Raw genomic sequence first — 23,059 nt, forward strand, 5'->3', positions numbered from 1 at the left:
AGAGAAGTAAATGAGTATGTGCTAGGCTGTGAATACTGTCATCCTTCCCTTTTTACCCCGTTCAGTGCCCTTCTTGCCCCTGCTGTCCAACAATACAGCACAACCGTGTTTTTCTGACCAGTGACTCGTCACAGGTATAACAGTTTGAAGAGTAGGTTTGGAAAAAGCTTGTAAGTTGTGAACACTGCTGTTTAACACATGGGTATAAGGGGATTTATTAGATCAAAGATGTATTTACAAAACACAGAATTAACATTTAGATTCCATAGTAGCTGCTGTGGCGATACGGCTGGTTTTAGACATGTTTTCATGCAGACAGATGATGGGACAGTGCGTGGATTTTCACATTAAATGCTGGAACTGATCCATGTGTTCACAGGGTGGCTTTGTGAACTGGACATGGCTGCAGTGCTGTGCACAGCCCCGTGGGAAGTTCCCCTGGGTGCAGATTTAAATTGAACCAGACTTGGTGCATAGGGATGTGAGGAATTCCTGAAGGGGAAGAGTTGTTGACAGGGGGTCGGTTAGTTGGGTTTCGTTTTGTTTTGCTCTGTTCACTGGCTGTCGTTTCTGAAAAAAGCTTCTTCCATGGTTGAATTGGTTCGGTCCTTGTTTATACATGCTGGATAATGTTAGGATAGTGCAGGAACTGACATAAAGAATAAAAACATTATATTTTCTGCAAGACATTGGAAACACTTGTCTGATAATGTAACAAGAAGTGTAAGGCTTTTAATTGTTATAATTTTGTTTGGGTTTGTCATGTGCATATAATCTGCATAAGGCATAAACCTCTCTACCAAGACATGGTTTCCGTACTGGGTTTAGCAGCCTTTCCTGCCTCCCAGCATTTGTACTGATGGTGCCAGTGTTGTTCTACAGTCAGATTGAGGAGTTATGTTTTCCCCTTGCTGTTTGTCTGATTGCCGGATGGCTGGGTTCAGGTTTTAGCAGCCTAGAGATGTGATTATGCATTCAGAGGCTTTGACAACCACCTATCTTAAAATACTCTGGGATAGTGGGGTTTTTCACTCAGTATTAGGACTGAAAGTATTGAGTACTATGTCTCTTCTGTATTGCTACTCTGAATGTGTTGTGTATATATGTCTGCACGGGACATGGGCTAAGATAATTTACAGTATCATTAAGGACTTTTAAAATGTAAGTAGGCTTTAAACTTTCTTAAGTAACTTCACGATGTTAGAGCATATGCAAATAATAAAACTTAAAAACTTCAATATATATCTGTCCTGTTAATTTTTACTACTGCTTACAAATACTGTGCTTCTGGGTTGTTTTTTGTACTTCAAGAATATACTAGGTTGCCGAATAATTGAGTCTGTATTATGTTTCAAGCAAAAAATAATTTTTTTCTATAATCCTGGCAGTAAATTCTTTGGTGAACTCTGATCCAGAACACTGGCATTTATGCAGACAGTAAGTTTCTGCCCAAGGAAGTAAACTAATTTAATTATATTATGAAAAACCCAATCATTCCCTGTGAAATATGGTTTCTTGTCAGAGGTCAGAAACATGTACATGGTATACAGCATATGGAAAACAACAAAATATAATGATACTAACTGTCTAAGGTTCTTCAAAGTAGCTATTGTCTAAAAAGCTGAGCTGTGTGTCCCTTGTTCCCAGGAAGTGCTAAGGTAAAAGGCACAGCTGTAGGAAGGTAGCTGTTCCTGTAATAATATTTTTCCAGGTTAGCAACTTTGTGATGACTGACATGGTTAGACCATGGGCTTTGCTCCTGACACATTACAGGTCTTGCTCCACGTATACCCTTTAAACTGCAGTCTGCTTCATTTCCTTAACCTGTTCACAGTATTGCATTTCCTTCCGTGTTTCCTTGTGTGTCGGTGTTGCTCATCCAGCAGCAGCTCGGTGTCTGTGGGGATGTGTAGCTGGTGGAGAAGAAGAGTCCTTATATCGGGACTGGTGCCAGCGTTGCCTCTTGCGGTGAACCATGTCGTGGCGCTGGCCAGAGCCCAGGGGCCAGGACGTTCTGGGTGATGGCTGAGCCTCAGCATGGCTCTTGACTAACCTGCATGTTTGCGTGTCTTTTCCTCTTTCTTTGCCACTTGCTATTAAACTAAATCAGTACAGTAAATATTCAAATAATTCTCAGTTCGGTAGATGCTTTTTAGGGGAAAAAAGCAAGTATTGCAATGTGGACTCAAATGTACGCAGTGCGACTGAATCTCTTTAATTTTTTTGCTGCTACTAGTGTTGCCCTAGAGAGAAAATAATTTTGAATTAGCTTATAATAATTGTACTTTTTGGTAAAAAATAAAAACAGGCGATTTTTGTAGGAATCTAATAGTTGAGCTTTGTTCTTAGAGTGGAGTTGTGTCTCTTTTTGTGATCTTGTGTGTGCTTAATCTGTAGGATAGGAATTGTTCAACTGTTCGATTTACTAAATGACTTTTAGTTCACCGACGTGTTTTTCTGAGTCCTCCAGGGTCCAAACACTTTTATTTATGGAACATTTTAGAATGGGAACAATAATGAAGCAAATTTTTTCAGTAAATTGGAAGGCTTTGGTATCTATATCCTCCTGTAAATTTAAAGCTACTGCATTGTTTTGCATCAACATAGTGGCTCCTACTTTATGCTGCAATTTCTCTGCCTGCATGACCATAAAAATAAATTGTGAACAATCGGTTAGGACAAGAGATGTAATCAGTTAAAGCCTAATGAAGCTTATACTTCAGAGCAGGGTCATCTGCTAAAATATTACGTTGGCTGAATCGCTGCTCCAAATGGGTGGTTTCATAATTGTGTTTCAAGTTAGGTTGATAATACACTCTTTTATCTTGATGATAGGTCGTTAAAGCCAATCTGCCCTCGGTCACTGCACGTTTGTTGCGCAGACCTGCTCTCATGGAGCAGGAAGGTTGAGGAGCCTGTCTCCGTGTTGGAAGCCTCTTTGGATGAGGTGCATCCCACCCTCTTTGTGCCCCCCCATGCTACTCTCTGCAGCGTGTCAGGTGAATTCAATTGGTTGGCACCCATGTTGGCAGACACGGGCAACAACTAGCTGAACGTTTAAAAACTTACTCAAACCTAGTGCTGAACAGCAGGCAAAAGCTGTTGGGTCCCCTGATGCTCAGGAGCGAGCTCAGGCAGGCGGGTGCTCATCGCACTGCTCGCAGCAGTTTCTGACCCCAAGTACCTGTCTTACCTTGCTCCTCCTGGAACGTAAGTAACAAGGAGTATGTCAGCCTCAGCTGCCTGAGTTTGTTAGAAATTTAAATTAATATGGAAAACTGTGGAGGTGAGCACACCATTGCTTCTGACAGCCCTTCTGTAGCTTTCAGTGGTGATGACTTAACACCACTCCCACGACTTGCTTTGGAGCTTGTGGATCGGCACCTTCAATGCAGTTGTGCCGCGTTACCTGCTCTGATCTGCCTTGCTGTGGGGCTGAGTTTCTGCTGTGAAGAGTTGTGATGGGATGCTCTAGGACTGCCTGGGCAATTTCAGTTCTTGCTTGTACTTTGCTAGGAAGAAATTGAATCCCAAACACTGAGCAGTTCCTCTTTGCTGGCATCTGGCTCTTCACATTTGCTCCCCTCAGAGAAAGCACTATTTCATATTTAATTGAAAATCCTGGGTGCCATAACTGAAAATAAATCTTATTAAATGAATAGTGATGAAATAATAGGATATGCTGTGCAAGGGAAAAGAGAAATTCCTTTCACTTTTAATACTACATGATGATTAACTTAACACATAGGGAAATGTTCTTTCCTTACGTGATTATTTCAACAACGGCATGCCGTTAAGATTGTAAACACAAGCTTCCCTGCAAAATTAGGTGATAGCAGAATTGTAGTTCACTGAGTGAAACCGGTGAGATTAATGGCTGTGACAGATAAATGTGTGCTCGTTCTCCATGGACAAGGTAGGAGCTTGCTTGTGTCTGAGGATGTGCTTTGCTGGTAGCTGAGCCCTGTCTTGTAGGTAGCTGGGATGAGTCTCCTGGCTTTTTTTGTACTTTTCATCTGTAGATATAGTGCCAAATAAATGATGGAAAAGACACGTGACTGACATCTTCGTACAGGTGAAAGAGAATTACCTTATTTTCTGAATTGAAAGGTTTTTTTAAAGTATTTTGAACAATGTTGGCAGGTCTTGAATTATTTTTTTTTTCTTACGTTTAACTTAGTGTAGTAACACTGTGAGTTGGGTACACTTACTGTCAAACTGTACAGTGGATGTTCAGTATGTTCTCGGAGGCATTCTGAAGAAAACTTTAAATCTTGCAAAATTCCTTAAGGATATAAGTTAACCACAATTGATACTAAATGCTGTTTTGTAGGTTGTGTTTTGAGAGAAAGTCTTTTTCATATTTTATTTTTATGAAAATTGTGTGACTTAGGCAAGCTAAAAGTTGCAGTGCTGTTTATACCAGCACTTTAAAATGTCAGCGTTGATACTTTTCTGTAACAAGCTTGTTTTTGCTGAGAAATGCACTGAAAAATGTGAGGAACATAAACCTGTTTCCTTCCAGCCACGCTTGTGCAAAGAGCGTATCTGTGAGAAGAAACACTGTGCAGCCTTCGCGCTTGCTGCGTGGCATGTGTTCCCGTGGGCACTGCCCTGGGCTGTCTGCAGGGACTTTTCTGTTTCTTACTGGAGCACTGCGGTGCATGCTGGTGTGCCCCCGATCCTTGGCTGTTGTAGCAGGCTGAATAAAGCATCTCTTGATGCAGAATTGCCATGTGAACTCTGTATGAGTCAGGCATTAACATTAGTCATGGCCAGTGCACATCTGGAGTTACAGGGATTTTGCTGACTGTCCATATTGTGTAGAGTGCTGGGGGGCTGTGTGTTGTTTTCCAGTTAAACTTTGAGGTGTCTCTAATCAATACTGCTGTGACATGGCACATCTGTTAATTTGATCAGAGGAGTGCTGACCTAGCACGTAGATGTTGGTGTTTTCCTGGGAGTCTTTGGGAGCGTGGTGAGGCATAGCTGTGTGATCTGCCGCTTGAATTTACTGCTAAACTGCCTCTCTCTGGTAAAGCACAAGCTATCGGTTGGGAGTGCTGCAGCCAGGCTCTGGGAGTGTTGGGATTTCTCGAGCTCCTTGAAAAGCTTGTTTGAGAAACCCTAATTCCTTCATAAAAACTGCATAATGATTCTGTTCCTCAGAGCAGGATTTGCTCCTTTACCTGTGTCCGGTGCTCAGTGGGGTCCCTGCCCTGGCTGGAGCCTGGGGGGTCCTGTAGTAAGTGGGCGTTGAGGAGCCCAACAGAACTGGGTGCACAAAAAGCCCATCAGTGATGTTTCCACGTGGGCCAGTGTGTGGGAGTGAACTGTTGTACTTGAAAACAATGCGAAGCAGAGACGTTTGGGATGGGTCGGGTATTTGAGAGCCCAGTTTGCTGTTGTGTGAACTTGGTTTATGGGTCCAGCTACAATGGACCTTGTGCTGCTGCTCATGGACACAGCTGCAGGATGCCTTTGCTGTGAATGTTTTCTGTTGCCTCTGTTGGTTGACCATCCAGGAGGTTTGTTCTGTTCCAGGGGAACAGACGTACAGCATCTTTGTGAATATAGTATCTTTGTCAGGCTCCTACTCTGCTAAACTCCAGGCCGAAACAGGTTAGTGGGCCTAGAAATTATGCAGAGCATAATTGCATGTTTCGCTTCCTATGGAAAGCAGGCTAAAAATAAACCTGTCTATCATTTGCATAAGTTCTATTCTAATCAAAACACTCCAAAACAACAAAAAAAAAAGGTCTTGGCATGTGAACATGTACCCTTATGCTGGGAAAACAGTGCCAAGTCCCAAGCAGATTAAATCGCTTGTGTAATACAGAGCAGCTGCAAGGACATTTTTCTTTGGGGATGTGACTGAAATGTGTCATTCTGTAGAACTGCATGCTGCTTAAGCAATAAGATATGCTATGTTATACATACAGGGGTGTCTGAAATGTGATGCTATGTTAGGACAAACACAAGGGCAGACAACTTTTGCCAAACACTGCAATAGGTTAACTTGCAAAAGTACCCTGTGTGGAATCCCTTGTTGGGGTGGGATATTGAAACATTACTTACTAAATGTTATGCTTGATATTTGCACATTAGCTGCTGATTATGGAAGGGAAGCATTAATATTAGAACAGGTTTGGGACTCAAGTAATATTTTGTTCAGTTGTGTATGTTAATTGTGCTTTCTAGACCAAATTGGTTTGCTGTCTCAGTAAATTGTTTTCTCTCGTGTGAATAACTAAAACCTCACATTGTAAATTTAAGGGAATGAATGGAAAATTGTTTATAAATTGGGAAAAACAAGCCATAGTTACCCCAAGGAAAATCACCTCTTGTTCAGGTTACTTGTCTTTGTTTTGGAGCGTTCTACTTCTATGTCTGTTCAATTAAGAGCAGACTAAATGATTTATGTATTGTTATAACCTATGACAACTACAGAGGACTCCGATTTCATGGCTCCAATGTCTGTATTTGACTTTACAGTATGAGTGTTGCAGTGACAGATACTACTCATGCCACGCAGCCTCTGTAGGTGTAGTGAGTTGCACAGTGATTAAAACTCAGCAAGGGATTGAGTGCCTAATTAGGAAGCCTTAATAAAGTGCTATTATTAAAACAACCCTGTATTTTTATTTTTTTAACATGTTTGCATATTACAAATTCTAATTGTTGTTCTGATCCTTTTAGATTGTTGTAACACACTCTCACACTCTTTTAACACGTTTGAGCCCATTTGCGTGTTGCTGTACAGGCACCATCACCTGCATGGTGGTTCGATTAGATCATATTCTGTCCTGCTCAGTGTGTTTGTATTCACCTACTGTCACGATGTCAGAAACCTGTTGCCTCTCATGCTTTACATTTCTCTCTTACTTTGAGAGGCATAGTTCAATCTTGCAAATCTACATTTTGTTTTGTGTTTCAAGCTCCCAGGCTGTGCTCAGTGAGCTTTCCAGATATCCCTGTAAATCCTTCTCTTTGTCTTAAACCTGGCAGTGGCAGAGGCTTACAGGGTGCAGTCTATCTGGATTCTTGTTCTTTATCATCAGTGCCAACACATCTTACCTGAGAGAGAAATTGTGCCATTTTAGCGGATGGAGTATTGTGGGGACTGCTACAAAATGAGGAGGACAGGGACAAGCAGAGCGGCGGTGGAGGTGAGGAGAAAGAGCAGCTACAGCTGCAGCCAGATGAAAGGATGCCTTTCCCTGCTGACCTGCAAGAAGGACAGCTTCATCTGGTGTATCAACAGTGATGTCTCAAGGGTGACTTTCTGCACAGACACTCTTCACTGACTCTTCCCCCCCAGCCATCGTAATAGTATGAAAATACAAAATGCTGTCTGTGAGCTGAGAGCAGAATATATCTCTTCTTTTAGGTACTAACCCATGGTAATTAAAACCAAATTCTCTGCAGTGAGTCTTGGTTGTTTCAGCAAGTTGTAAAATACTTCATCTTTCCCGTGAATTAAGTAGGATACATGCTGCCTCCCAGTGAAGTATGGGGAAGAATCTTGAGAAAAGTAGAGGATTAAAATATCTCTTGAAAATATAGCAAGTCTTTATAAATAGGCAAAAGACTGTTGATCTGTTCAGTGCTTTTTTTCACTTCTCAAGAAAATACTAAATCGGAGAGAGGAGAGGAAACTCTTCATATATAATATAAAAGGTCAAACTGTTCTCTTGTGGAAAGTTCTTTTGCATTTTTCTTCCCTACTGTTAAGTTGAAGGAAATGGTTATGTTTGCATTTTATTTGAAAGCCATTCATTATTTTAAATCACTTGAGTTCTACTCATATCTCCTTCAGTATCTGATCTTATATCAGAAACAGCTGTACGGTTCTTTGTGCCTTGCTGTTCTCCTGTTTAATAATGGTACATTAAAATACTTGGCGTTATCAGAGAAAACCCTACCCATTGGTAAATCTCCTGACTGTACTCCCATGGTTAATGGATTTTTTGCATGTGCAGTGTATTACTGTAATAATTTCTGATACTAGCATGCTTGAAGCTGGCATCTGGAAATTTGAACTTACTCAAAGATTTTAATTTTAAAGATCCCTAAGGTTGTAGGCAGAAAGTGTATTAGACTATGCAAACTTTTTTGCTACCTATGCATTGCACAAAACCAACTTAAAATTATGTCTGCTGTCATTCCACAGAAATCATGCCTAGGCTGAGAATGTCTATAGGTGTAATGAGATGCAGAAAAGAAAAAGTAGCATTTGGTGAAAAACAATGAACTGTGTGGTCCACCAGTAATTGCCAACATTTCTCGTTATCTGTGTGTACTAATCTTTTTGGTTTTTTACATGTATGTTTTGTTTCGTGTGAACCCCACTAAATGTATATACTTTATTTTCATGAAAAGATACATACCTGTTCACAAAATTGTGCTCGGCTCTAATGGAGGTTCTTGTAACTGAAATAGTATTGCTGCAAAATGCTACTTGTTTTTGAGTCCAGTAGAGCCTTTATCTGTCACTGTCCTACATATGGGTTTCCAAATGCAGCTGGTCTTAATTTACAACTTTTTCTGCAATTCCAAAGCAGTGCGTGTCACTGTCCTGCCGTGTGTTAGCTGGCCGCAGGCGCCCTTGCGGAGATGGGGCAGTGCCCGAGGAGCAGATCGGAGGGAAGGGGCAGCTCATCTGCTGGGAGCTCTGCGCTCCCGCTTCTCCAGCCCTGGCAGCCCAGGGCTTTGCACTTGAGCTTTACTGATGCTCTCCTTGTTTGGTATGTGTTCTGGCATGTGAGCTAAATGCTTTTACTTTTAGGTGAAGAAAAGCTGTGTTTGTTGTCCTTTGTGGTTAGATGGGAGCTGCCCTCCGTGGGTGCAGGGGAGTGTCCACCCACCTTGCCCACAGAAGTTCTGTGCTCTGGAGCTGGGGGGCATGAGCTCAGGGTAGGTGGTAGAAGGTGATTCTTTCCTCTGTTAAAAACCTCTGGATTTCACAGTGCTGGATCTTTACTCTTCGCTTCCAAGATTCAGCCTACTATGATGCATCTATTTGCAAACGGCAGCAATTATTAGTTGGGTAACAAGCGGTTGTTTTTATGTACCAACCAAATGGCTCTGAAAGACTCCATCTAAATGCCACCTGTGTTCTGCCAATATTTTCTTTCTTCTTCCTTCTGCACTTAAACAATAGATTTTTTTTTTTTTTTTCATGGTAGATGAGGAACCCAGCCATGGATATTCACAATCTAGAGGCTTCTGTTACAGTTGAGACTGCTGTTTCTATACTGCCAAAAATAAAAACTTGGAGGATTGCATACAGGCTCCCACTGTTTACATTTCATCTCCTGTCCTTCTCGGCTCCAAGTGTTTTTTCAGAATAAACAATGCATTATTTGCCAATGCTTTTTTTATTTCTTAAAGATTGTTTGGGGATATGCCTTCCAAAGCATATTTTAGTTATCTTCAAAACTTGAAAGGCTTTGATGATGAACTTCATAAGCAAACACAAAGCCAAATTATTTTTGCATAGGTTTACCAACAATGGGCTTGTTTATTGGTAGAACATTTCCAACCCTGTAAGATTTCAAGGAAACAGTACAACACAGTATGCTGTGATGTTCAAGAATGCGGACTGAGAAACTTTATCTCCCTGAATCAGTCACCACTTTGACTGAAGATCTTAAGGCATTATCTTGTAAAGGCTTGTGTTGATTGCCTCTTTGATCATTTTTAGTAATGAGCAATGTCCTAAATCTGTAGGCTTAAAAAGTCAAAACTCGGAGTTATTGGTGTTTTCTAAGTGTATTTTGTTATTAACAAAAATAAGATCCCCAAAGTGAAGTGGGATGTACATACTGTAACGAGGCTTGTGGCAACCTTGTTTCTTAAATTGGGATAAACAGTTTTTCATTTATTTCAGAAGTACTGTAAAACACACTTCCAGTATTTTGAATGCTATGATGTATATGATTTACTAAAACTGTAGGGCTTATCTCTACCATAATTTCCGTAAATAAGAAATATTACCAAGAATTTACTGGACAGCATATAACAAACTACAATTAAACAAGCCTTTCAAAGTAAACCTTTCTAATATCTTTCACCTTTCAGCTAGTAAATGAGTCTGGCTTAATGGATTATTGTAGCTATGAAGTGCCTTGAGATTTTTTTCTGTACAGTAGACCCTATGTAAATTCCTCTATGAATTGTTCTGTGTCTATCATGTTAATGTAATTAGATGAATCTGACATACTTACCCTTTACTTTTTCTGAATTTGCAGAATGTCTTTAATGACACAGCCATAGTTCAGGTACATAAAAGATCCTTAATTCAATTTTCTTTAAAGAAGATTGACACTAGCAACATTTAGCCGCTTAACAACCTTTATTTTACAGCATGGTAGTTGGCAAATGCTCTGCACCATGATTTCTCTTCAGTACAAAGAAACAAGATTTGCTATTGTAGTTAAAAGTTTACAGGTTAGTTGTTACTTGGAGGAATTAAATTCCTTCCTCTGCTGCTTGGGCAGGTCCTGCCACTTGTCGGTGAGGTCTCCTCCAGTCCTGCTTCCTTCATTCTATGCTGATGCTCTGGGACTTCCCACCTGTGCCAGTTAGTCTTGTGTCATTACTCTATGCCTTGGAGTATTTGGTAGGGATTTGTAACATCAGTCTCATAAATGTAGCTATTTACATAGTTCCTCAATATTAAATGTCCAGTTCTTGGATGCATTGCACAGGAAAACGGTGAGCAGGACAGCTTGAGAGTATGCAGAGCAGGTAGGGTTCACCGGCAAAAACCTACCCTGAGTCTGAATGTCCCCTGAGTATGTATCTCCGTAGGACATTGGCACGCAGGAGGGTAATGATTTTCATATGGCTAGTGTTTCCTAAATACCTTTATGTGATGCAATTAAAAAACATGGTAAAATAAAGCAAATGGATAGCAGTCTCTTCAAGCTTTCAGAAGGCTGGGATGTGCTTGGCAGGGCTGTGTACAAAAGCTCATCACAAAGGAAGAACAGTGTAAAGGACTTCTCTCGAATTGTCCTTTGCCTGAAAGTTTTGATAATTTCTCAAATACTTTTTTTTCCTTTGTTATAACATGTTTTCTCCAGATGCTGAAATAACTTCCAGAACTGCACAACGAGACTGATTTGGATTTTCCCCACACAGATGCCATGCGAGGCTGCATCTCTGCCCCTCTCTCCTTTCCATGCTCGCTCCACTTGTTCCTGAGCCTCTTGCTCATCGGTGTACGTTCATCACCTAAACCTGGGCTGTCTCTGCTGTTCCCACAGTCGTGTCACAGCTGATGCTAACCCTGTGCCAGTGGCTCTAGTCTGCAGAGTTTCATGTTATCTAAGATTTTTTGGGGGAACACTCGTGTAGCTTGCTGAGTGCAGCATGGCTTAATAAAAATATCTTTGCTGTCCCTGTCTGCAGAGAATAAATTGACTGAAGACATTTAGTAGAGGGAAATTCGCACAGCCCAGCAAGCTTTAGTGAGAGTCTGTTAATGAATATTTGAAAGCTTTTGTAAGACCTCTTACCGAGGAATACAAAAAATATATATTAAAAATATTTTCTCCTTACAGCATTATTCTGAATCATAATACCTCCTTTGATACCTATCTGTATTCCCAAATAGTTCAGTTCAGTTTTGTCTGTGCTCATCACCTTCTCCTCAGGACTTTCCATTCTCTCACGAAGCAACTTTCCCAAGACATTTCCTGATTCTCCTTCTGCTGATAACAGCGTTGGTAATTTCAGAAGAGTTTGGTTCTTGATGTTTGTTGGTCTACTCTCAACCCAAATCTCTACAAATGATCCTGGGTTGAGGGAGAAGGTGAGAAGTCTGTCGGTGTGGCCAGAACAGATTAAAATATATTTTTGCTCTTTTTTTATGCCCTTTAATAATCTAAAGGGGGCGGGGGGGGTATTTTGTCTTTGTAAAATACATCATTCGTGTTTCGCATCCAAAAATAAGTTTCTAAGGTATTTGGCTCTTCTCCCATGGTTTGTTCTGGGAAATCAAGTTTCATTCTTTACCTCGTCTGTTCTGTTCATTGTCAGGGGAAAAATCTATGTCTTGTGACAGATTGCCGTTTTTGGACAAATGTCGCTACCTACCAGTGATACAGCAAATCAAGATGCCCTTACAATATTTGAGCCAGAGACCTGCCCACTATGGCCCTTTGGAGAATCTCTGCTGAATTAGTCAACGGTTGGCCTTTTCTGATGTCGGATCTGGCAATCAAAAGACGTGATTAATTTAGACTTTGGGAGCGGAGCAGTGTGGACCTACTGCTGTTTGAGTCTCATTAAAAGGCAAACGACAGAAGCATACATGTCACATTCCTGAGATGATTATCTGCTTTTGGTCTTTTGAACATCCTTGCAGTGACTTAACTCCAAAGCAGCTGGTAATCACCAGATGGCATGTAGGTGCTTATTGAGCCCTGTGGCCTGAACACAGTGATTTTCTTACTCCTTATCTCTTAGAAAGTAATGCTTCACCTGACAGTGAGCTTGATTGCTCTTTGAAGAAGCAGCAGTTACCTAGTGAATGAGCAGAAGTTACCTTGAGTGGAGATCGGTGGATAACGGGACCAGGATCTCTGTTTCCAGGCAGATTGCTGGCCCATATGTGGTTGTCATCTCAACCTACGGCCTGAATTTTCCTGGGGAGCTACTCTCTGTAACAGTCAGACCCCAAACGTAGGTTCTTGCATGTGTTACCTGGAAGAGGGACAGGGAAGTGTTGAGTGGGAGCATGTCCACCGAGCCCTCGGTGGGCTGTAGCACGGGAACACGAGCTGTCGAGCAGTGCTGTCAGTCTCAGCCATCCTCGGCGGTCCCAGGGCTGCTGGCCCCTTTTCTTCTGTGAAAGAAAAGCAGACTTTTGCATAGTAATCCATCGATGTTTCTGCCCCACAAGCTGAGGAAAACCACACCTGCTGACTGCGTCAGACATTCTCAAAATGTTGCTGTCTCTTTCTAATTTAATTGAAATAATTTGAACCTCCCACGTGTTTCTTATACTGGGAATGTAGGTGTGTATTTGTTAGGTGGGCAGCATCACAGTGCAAGTACTGGAAGCTGTGTCACTTGCTAGGCTCTTCTATCTTTTCTGTGAATACGGTGATTCTCTTGCATCCTTTTAAAAAGAATTTGTGTTCAGTGAATGCATGCGTTTGGATCTGTAACTTGTGTTAAATTATCATATATGAGTAGTTGCTGAGGAATATCATAAAGTTAATGTGTTGCACACTAATTACAACTTTGGTTTCTTAATGCAACGTATCTGCTTTGTGTAGCTGAACGTTTCTTTAAACAGCTTTTGCTTAGTCACATCACAGATCGCTTAATCTTACTTTATGTATTGCTAGCCTAGTTTTAATTAAACAGTAACTGTTTTCCACTTGATCAACCCCGATAATTCCTGTTTTAGTTAGCCACTTTTGAGCAAAGCCATTTAGCTGTCTTATTAGCCCTTAATGTGTGTTTCACGTGGCATTTTCACATTCTGGGTTGCCTTTTGCAACTGCGGCTTATGTAACACATCACCCAGCCGAGTGTAACCTTGGAGGGTATGGAGTTCTGTTTACACTTGTGAAACTCTGAATGTACGTGATGAAATTCTGTTTACGCTTGTCCTCTGCTTTGTTTCCATCGAGAAAACAAAATTGCGTAGCAGCACCTCATCTGTGCTTTTTTCCTTCTTTCACGCTTCAGCAGCCCTGTGTGCAGTAGGGCCGAGGGCGTCCGGGGAGAGCGGGCCGTCGGGTGACAGGAATTTGGGAGCGCGGTTCAAACTCCCCAGGCCCATCTGCATCGCGGCCCGCTCCGGCCCGGCGCCTCTCCCCGGCTCTGCTGGCGGCGGGGCGGGCCGGGCCCGGGGCCCGGCGGCGCCGGGAGGGGGCGGCAGACTGCCGCGGCACCGGCTCCTCGCCGCTGCCCTGCCCGACCGCTCAGGGGCCGCGCCGGCTCGGAGACCGGCCGGCGCGGGGGAGCGGGGCCCGTTCCCCGTCGCCCCCGTCCCCCCCGAGCCCCCCAGCCTTGCCCCTGTCCTGCCCCAGCCCCGGTCCCCCGCCGGGGACACCCCCCTGGGCAAAGGCCTTGGCTGCCGCCCTGCCTGCTGTGAGCTTTTGAGGGTTTTTTCACCCTTCGGTTCTCCAGTGGAACACACCGGGACTGCGGACAGGCTTTTTAAAAATTTACTCGAGAACGAGTACTGCCCCATCCCTGAAGTGTTCAAGGCCGCGTGGGATGGGGCTTTGAGCAGCCGGGTCTAGCGGAGGAAGGTGTGCCTGCCCACGGCAGGGGGGTTGGAACGAGATGGGCTTTAAGGTCCCTTCCGACCCCAACCGTTCTATGATTCTATATCGAGGGAGTGCAATTCCATTTTCACAGCTGGTCCCTTAAAACATGTTTTGTGCTAAAGGCTACAGTGAAAGTGTAAGCCCTAGTAATGAATTATATAGTTTAATAGGAAAGTAGTATGCTCTTAATAAACTGCTACTTTGAAAAATTGCTTTTATAATTAACAGTGAAGTATTTTTTGAAAAGTTTGAAAGAAGAACGCTGTGTAGTCATTCATTTGCCCGTCAGCATCGCAGCTCCTTATTAGCATATAGATGCCACTGTCTCTAGGAGTTGTTGGCATGGAAACTTCAGAATATAGCTCCCCACATAGTGCAGTGAATAAGATGTGCTGTGCCTCTAGAAAGTTGCCACCTATGTCTGCCTGCCTAAAATGTGCATCAAAATGAAATGGAGAATTTCCGCATGGTCTTCAGAGTGATTTGTGGGGGATGTTGCAGATGGACTCCATGTACTAGCAGCATTAGCCAGACGTACTTGTGACATTATTTTGCTGTGACTTATTATTGGGCAGCAGCATAAAATCTTCACAGATTGAATTCTTTAAAATTTATTTGCATGTTTAAACTTTGAGCTTTGCTGTTTCACCAATATTGCTAATTTAGAAACAGCCGCCTTTGTGTTGAATTCTAGTAGTACCATGGCAATACTCATCTGTTTGCAATTGCAATGCATATACTTTAGCAGTTCCATGACAGGTTGCGTGTATAAATAGCTATCTTTGTCCTGCTTAGGTACAGCAGCAAAGGCAACTTTACTGTTGCAGTTTATGGTGTGATGAGAGATGAAAGCCACTACCCCCGTTTTTTGCAATGTCTCTGTCACTCACTCTTGCCTCTGTCCTTCACAGCGCTGTATTTTGCTGCAGTGGTACTCAAGGCTTTTTTTCTTCTGCAGTCACTTAGTTTTCTTTACTGAACTGCAGTGTGCATATCCTCATTCTTTGTGGTTAATTTAAATTAAAACTGAAAACAAGAGGCTTGTGCCTGTTCATCTTGCAGAACCCGAATGGTATAAAATACATTATTCCTCTTGACCGGTCCCTGTGTTGTGTGTGTCGTCCTTCAGAGACAGCTCAGCAGCAAAACAAACACCAACCCGACATTTATTAGGTCATTTTGGAGAGCCTGATACATGAAGTTCTCCTAAAAGCCTGCGTGAAACAATGTAAGGGAGCATGTTCAGCTCCTGAAGGAGGAAATATCTGGCTTTTGCATAAGAACAAGCTCTGGAGGTTGCCTAAAGCATCCTTACTATTACTTTATTTTTCTGCTTTCCAATGCACACCATTCTCTATGTGACTTTCTGTCATTTTCTCTCTGCCTGCTGTTTTGTTTGACTTTCTTCTGTTTTCCCCAGGCAATCCTTTCAATCTTCAATTTAGTCATCTTGGTCTCAGAGTATAGTCCAGTCTTCAAGGTTTTAATGTTAAGATTAACCCCTCAGTGTTGGCATATCCTTAGCAGCAGCTTTGGTTTTACTTTTTTTTTTTTTTTTTTTTTTGGACTGAGTTGATACTTATTGAAAAGGGTTTATGAGCTTTTAAATTTTAAACCATGAAGAGGGTAAGATCAGTGAATAAAGTCTCTATCTCTAATTCTACATCCAGTACAGATTTTTACCTCTTGCCGAGTTTTGTCTGATGTGCAGCGCTCGGAACATAGCTAACAACCAGATTCATCTGCCTGAGTGAAATATGTGTGTATTGATCTGCCTAAGTGAAATATGCTTGTGTTGTTAAAGTGCAGTGCTATAGATCTGGCTTTGACACGGAGATGGATGGACCATTTTAGTGGTAAAACATTTTTTAATGTTGAGAAACCATCTTGTCTACAAATAATAAAGTGATTTGTAGTAACAAATGGAAAATATTTTTCTTGCTGGAGATTACACCATTTGTTTTTATTTTCTGTGGCATGTTTTGCTCATTATGCTGCAGGAAGCAAATCCAAAGTTTTATAAAGAACAGCTCATGATGGCAAAAGAGGGAATTGAGCTGGGGGCTTGCTGTCATAACAACAGAGAGCGTCAGACCCCGGGGAGCTGCAGAGTTACTGCGAGTTTCGTGTTTGGGAAGGAGTCCGGGGGCCGGGGGGTGCTGCTCACCCCACCCATGTTAGTGGGAATTGCCGTACCGTTTGTATAACTCCTGGAAAGCAGTGAGGACTGTACTGCGGTGTCATCTCAATGCTGTAGAATGCTTTTTGTGTTTCTGGGCATAATTTTTAAATAAATGACAGTGTTAAAGGAGGGTGAGAAATGGACTTCATTTGAAGCTCCGGGCTCCTGTTAAGCAGGAGGTGTGCTGCCTGTGTTCCTGGGGGCATGTGTGGGTGTGTGGTGGGCTTTTCTTTGCTTGGGGGCTTAGGGTGGTTTTGTTTGGGTTTTGGTTAATTTATGGACAGCACAAACCTCTATGAAGAGAGGGCTGATAGGTAATCTTGGTTTTGCTTTTAAATACTTTCCAGCAGAGGGAAGAGGGTGCAAATTGAAACATGGTTTGCTGTTAGTGAATGGTGGTAGCTGAGTTAATGTTTGAGAGAGAAGTATAAGGTGTGTATCTGCCCTTAACTTGGCAAAAAGGGAAGGGAAAGTGCAAACTTGCCAAAACCAAAACATGCAACTGACTTTGCAGCAGTGACACATGGTTGGGAAAACTTTGTTAGTGGTGGAAGGGTTTTTTGGGTTTTGGTTTGTTGGGTTTTTTCCAAATTTGACACGTTATGTAAGTACAGTAATCTCAGTTTAAGGTGTAGGTGAGCTTTGTATTAAGGCTGATGTGGGTCTGTGCCCCGTTTCATTCTCGGGCCTTTTGAGGTAGTCTCTTCAGCAGCTGGTCTTAGCAGGCTTCAGAGGCTCCTGTCAGAATCACTCCTATGGCAGGTTTATACATTTGTAACTTGTTGCTGACATAATTTAAAAGGAGCAGTTGTCTGTTCCAGCTTTTGTTCCCACTGTTGTGATACACCAGCATATGCCTGCTACTGGCCATCTCCTAGGTTGGGTATTGAAGACAAAGACTTGAGTCTTTTTCCCTAAAGCCCCGACTGTTCTGCTGTAGTACGTAACTTAAATTTATCAAGGTCACTGAACCCTATTTAATGTGCTTTCTGGGAAGATGACAGGGTACAAAAGATTGGTTTGTACCCTTCTGTCAGAAGGATGAAGCGCTAGTACAAGAGATCAGTTATTTGTGTGCTGAAGGGGCCGTGGTTATCTAGTGATATGACAGATTCGCTAACGATGCCTGACAGAAGTATTGCAAAGGAATAATTGTAAAAAAACTCTTTCCTATAATGTAGTGTTTTTAAAAAGAAAATATTTCTTTTTTTATAACATCAAGAATGCAGATTCCCATGTGACAAAATACTGAGTTCAGGTGCCTGGCCAGTAGGTGTAAATTGAATAGAAAGTATTCTTACTATATTTTGAAGCAGTTTCCTGGCTATAGAGACTTTTAATTTTGGTAATAGATTTTGTATTTTAATACTTCTTATTGATGTCCAAACAATTCCAGAATATTGTCACCGTCTTGCTTGGGAGACACTGAGGTTGGATGGTTGTTGCTCAGCTGTGCTTAAAATCACCGTGCCAATTTACAGCAGCAGAGAGTCAGGCTTTGGTAGTGTAGAATGGCTTTTCCACTCAGGTCATTGCATTTAGAACAATCCAACTCTTTCTGCTGCTTTCTTTTTTTGAAATGTTTATAGCAGTGAAATGCTGTTCTTGTTGTGAGATCCTGCTTAATTTTTACAAGTTATTCTTGCTTGTTGTTCTTTAAGGAAAAGTTATCAACAAAGACTTGCGCCACTACTTGAGCCTTCAGTTCCAGAAGGGCTCGATAGACCATAAACTCCAGCAAGTGATCAGAGACAATCTCTACTTGAGAACCATCCCTTGTAAGTATGTAAAGATCAGCCTCATTTGATCTGTTCCTGCTAACCGTCACATAATTTGAGAGCTTTGAATGCCTTCACTCTTAATCTGGTTTATAGTTTTACCTTGCATCAGGAACTTCTGTAAATGACTTTGCTAGAATAGTTTCGTATCTTAAGTTGCAATGAAAAGGTACAGCCAATATGGACTGACAAAACAGCAAAAACTTCAGAATTCATAGCTCAGAGTGTTTTAGTATTATCTGTGTTTTACCCTTCGGAAGTTGTTCAGTTGTTGTTGTTAGAATAACCACAGCTGCCATGGGAAATAAATCTTCCTCAGCATGATCAAGCAGTGCAAACACGTCCTGATTTTTGTCAATGTATTGCAGAAAGAGGAAACTGAGACCTTGAGAGGGTCATGTGAATTAGGCAGAGTAGCACAGCTGGAAGGAGAGTTGCAGGAGGGTTGCAATGGCAGAAGGTGCAGGGGAACTGTTGTTCGCTCATCTTGAGAAGACCATACAAGGAGGTGGTGGCAGGAGGGAGAGTGAATCTGTGGCACAAGAAGAGGAGGAAGGAACAGCGCATGGACAAACTTTAGTGTCACAGCAAGAATTAATTAGTGAGAGAATCTGGATGGACCTGTCTCATCAGTTATGCCAGCCCTTCTGCTCTTGAGCATCTGCTAGCATCTTTTGGTCCAATTGACGCAAGTGTTAACTTGCCTTTAGCGAGGTGCCTAAAGGTTACTGCTCACATGAGTGGACATTTATAGAAAGCACTGTTCAAGGTACAGGACGCTCTTACAGCTGCCAAATACCCTGTCGTTGCTTCTCACCCTTCTGTGCCATTTTATTTCTTAATTATCACAAGATCATCCTTTACCTTGTCTCAAAGGTTCATGGATTAAAAAGGCTCATCACCGACTGTATTTAAATATTCATTGCGCTAAAAACTTACAAGTTTGTCAAGTAACATTTTTGTAACTACCGTGCCCAAAAGTTTGTGACTTTCTTAAAGGATACTAATAGTGAAATGCAGTTTATTTACTAGCAGCTCTTGTTCATGCTGCTACCTGAAAAAACTGACATATGCCTTTAAAATGCTATTAGGTTATGGGCAGTAATGAATCAGTGGAGTCCTTTCCAGGAGAGCTTTAATTAAGCTATTATAACTATGGGAGACCCATATTTATAGACATAACACTTTGAGAACTTCTGCATTAACACAGCAATTTACTGATTACTTTGAAAAAGCTTACCTACAGCCAGGGTTTGGAGTATAGCTGAATTACGCTCTGAATTGTAAGGTTAGAAAATAGTTTCTGTGCCCAGTTATGGATTTGGTGGCTCAAAAATCAAATGTGCTTAGTCATGCTGACCTCATTGCAAATTAGTGAGTTGATACTGGTGGAAACAATGGAGACGTGAAGCACCTTTATAGCTGTGTTAAAATACCACAGCTGTTAAACAGCCCCCCAGAATCACAGACTGCAACTGCCTGGCCCAGGTGTCATCAGCTTCCATAGAAGTAGTTTTTGGTTCACTGAGCATAAGAAAGAATTCTCTCTAATTACCTCGCCCAGCCTTTTTTCTCCTCCTTCCTCAATACAACTGTCGTACCTATGTAATTTATCGGCCTAGTTTTTATACGTTATTGTTCACTTGCTCACCAGTGTTCTAACTCTTATCTTACTGGAGTGACATCATCATTGCATAAAGATTCAAAAATATATTGTTTTTACTGAATTGTATAGCAGGCAGCACTTAAGTATCTTACAAGAGTGTTTTCTCTGTCTTTTCAGGCACTACAAGGGCTCCCAGAGATGGGGAGGTCCCTGGGGTAGACTATAATTTCATTCCTGTTGAGCAGTTTAAAGCACTGGAAGAAAGTGGAGCCTTGCTAGAAAGTGGAACATATGATGGTATGTTGATGAAGTTTAATGGAATGGGGATACCCAGTACTCATGTCCAGTATCTTGGTCTAAGTGTAGCTCCTTATACCCAGGAGGTGCCACTTTTCCCGGCCATTGGTGGTCATTACACTAGTAGACTGGCAATATTAAGTCTATTTTTAGACTGAAGAGGAGTAGTGGTCTTTTTTTAAAGCTCTCTACTAAATCACAGGTTTTCCTTTCAACCAGTCTTAATGCCATCTGATTATTTTCCCTATTGCATTTTTGAGGAAGCATTCTGAAAATGTTTGTCTATGCTTGGTACAATTTTGTTTTAACAGAATTCAGTCAATTTTGTTTAAACCTTTGAGAACAGAGCCATGTTCTTCTCAGAAGTGCACATCAAAAGGACAGGAGGCAAGGGCAATTCTGATACAACAGGGTAAAAACCAAGTATTTTGCAATGAAAAATTGAACAGTGCTAGACCAGATTGTCCAAATCTGTAGCAAAGTTGGTTTTGTTAAATGTGATGGGGAAAAACATTGTAATGAAGGTAGTGAACCGTCAGGAACTGGTTATCCAGAGGAGTCATGGAGGTGCCATTGTGTGATGGGCTTTTGCTTTGCTTTGGTTAGTTTTAAAGGGTTTGATGGCAGTCAGAGATAACTTCCTCACATCCCTGTACTCTGGGGTGGGGGGATGGACTGAACCCCCCCTTTTGTTTAAAGTGGGAGGGAGGAGAGACCAGTTTGACTGGCTCAGCCCTGGGATGTCTTGCACTCCTGTGGAGTGTGCCTGGTTGCAGATGAGTTTCAAGTAATGATTGCCTGGTTTCTGCTGCTTTTTACTATTGAATGACTTACCTCTTGACACTGTGAACAGAAAAAATTGCAAACATCTCACCTTGCTTTTTGTATCCAAGTTTATAAAACCTGAAATATGATCTGGCTAGATTTTTCTTCAAATACATAGTTGTACTTGAAGGCAACCAAATTACAACCAAATTTTCAGAAATGCTGAGCATGTGCAGCTTTCATTGATGTTCAACAGAATTTACCAGATCATAAACCTGCCTGATTTTTACATATGTTTAACATATATTTGATTAAAGCAACTTTAAGCATGCATCTAGAGGACTTCTATATGGTAGGTGGTGGTTTACTGGCACTTAAGTGTTTTTGATTGATTTCCCCCCTGCCTCAAAAAAAAAAAAAAAAAAAAGTAGAAAATTCTGTGAAAGGCTCTGTACCTCCTTGTTTACATGTCTCGTATTGTCTGTTAACATGGTCCTGTCTGGAAATCTCCTAAGCAAATTTAGACTAAACTAGCACTTCCTCCCCCACCCTTAGCACCTCTTTATCTGGCTGTCACCACTTTGAGCCTCACCCTCACTGATATTTTCAGAAGGGTTTCTTATTTATTTTTTTTACATGGTCAAAACCATATCCAGCCACCAAAAGCTACCCCAGCAGGAATTCTGGGAAGTTCTCCTGCTGTGTGCTCAATTCCCTAATAAAAATCATATGAGCAGTCAGGAGAGAGGTCAATTGCTGAAATTCTTTTCCAGAAAACAACAGATGATTCCTAGTCTTTGTGTTTTAGACTTAAATAATGAAGTAAAAATCTGTTCATTTTTCTCAAGTACAAATCATTTTTAGATGAAGCTATATTAGCAGCTTTGTTTAGCAAGCGTATTGTCAGTAGAAAATTGTAGGATTGTAACTTTAAAAGCAATTATTTGTAACTGGTTTTGTGTAAATAGATACTTTGTTTCTGCACAAAATTAATTTGCTTTTTGACTTTAGTGTGTTTCTGTTGCTGCATATTACTCTGTTAATCAGTTAATCAGTATATAGAGTAAGAACAATTGATTTTCACTGTTTTGCTTCTCTCAGACTGTTCCCCAAGTCTCTTTATGGAGCATTAGTGAATTCCAGGCAAAGTAACAAATCTGTCTTTTTCTTTGAAAACATGTGGAAGGATAGAAATTTTGAATTAAATCTATTGGTTTTCTGATGTCCAATAGCATCATTGGCAAAAAGACAATGTAGGAATAAATAGGTTTTGACTGTTGAATGGTTTTTGATACTGCTGATGTCTTCTTTAAGAAATTAAGTTACAGTTCAGGTCTTTCGCCAAAAACACTTCACATGGGCAATAAAACGTTCACTGCCAGTACTTCCAGCACGTATCAGTGCTTTAGCGATCTTGATTTCTGTCTCATTGTCAGGTAATTTTTATGGTACTCCGAAGCCTCCAGCAGAGCCCAGCCCCTTTCAGCCTGATCCAGTGGATCAAGTTCTTTTTGACAATGATTTTGATACCGAATCACAGAGGAAAAGAACCACATCTGTCAGCAAAATGCAAAGGATGGACAGTTCTCTCCCTGAAGAGGAGGAAGAGGAGGAAAAGGAAGCAGTTAACGGCAGCGGAGGGATAGGTTGGTTGACAAGGGGAGAAATTCCCTGAAGTATTGTATGAATGGATAAGAAGTATACAAAAAACATTCATGCTTGCTTGAACCGCTTCCTTAGTTTTGGTAAAGTTTGAAGGCGTTTTTCTATTCAGACTGGTGTTTTTACTTGATTTTGAAATTATCTTTTAAAAAGAAACAGCTGTTCTCCCAGCCAGATGTGCAATTGCATCATAAAATGCACTGCTCAGTAGAGAACATGTAGTGCTGGGTATTGGCCAGTTGCATGAGGAGGAAGGAAAAATTTATCCACTCTTCAAATCGTGGAATCCTTTGCAGAGTATAATTCATACCCTGTAAATGTTATTGTTTAATTTTGAGGAGATTACTGAATTTGTATGCAGGAGATTTTAGTGAAGCGATTGGTTTAAGGGGCAACACTAGCTCATACTGTAAAATTTTCACATGATTTTGGTTAAGGGAACTATTGCACAACGTGAAAGTGCCTGAAGGGG

General features: G+C 41.4%; 1 protein-coding gene across 2 annotated transcripts in view; it reads left to right on the top strand.

Annotated features, from left to right (window-relative positions):
• MAGI3 (membrane associated guanylate kinase, WW and PDZ domain containing 3) overlaps positions 1 to 23,059 on the top strand; it is a 75,154-nt gene that overhangs the window by 20,017 nt on the left and 32,078 nt on the right. For both annotated transcript variants that reach the window (XM_052815693.1, XM_052815694.1), the window contains exons 2-4: positions 18,141 to 18,257; positions 20,041 to 20,160; positions 22,362 to 22,571. In XM_052815693.1, coding sequence (XP_052671653.1) covers positions 18,141 to 18,257; positions 20,041 to 20,160; positions 22,362 to 22,571 — 447 coding nt within the window. The remainder of the gene's footprint in view (positions 1 to 18,140; positions 18,258 to 20,040; positions 20,161 to 22,361; positions 22,572 to 23,059) is intronic.

The sequence above is a fragment of the Harpia harpyja genome, chromosome 19 (assembly GCF_026419915.1).
Source record: "Harpia harpyja isolate bHarHar1 chromosome 19, bHarHar1 primary haplotype, whole genome shotgun sequence".
Lineage (NCBI taxonomy): Eukaryota > Metazoa > Chordata > Aves > Accipitriformes > Accipitridae > Harpia > Harpia harpyja.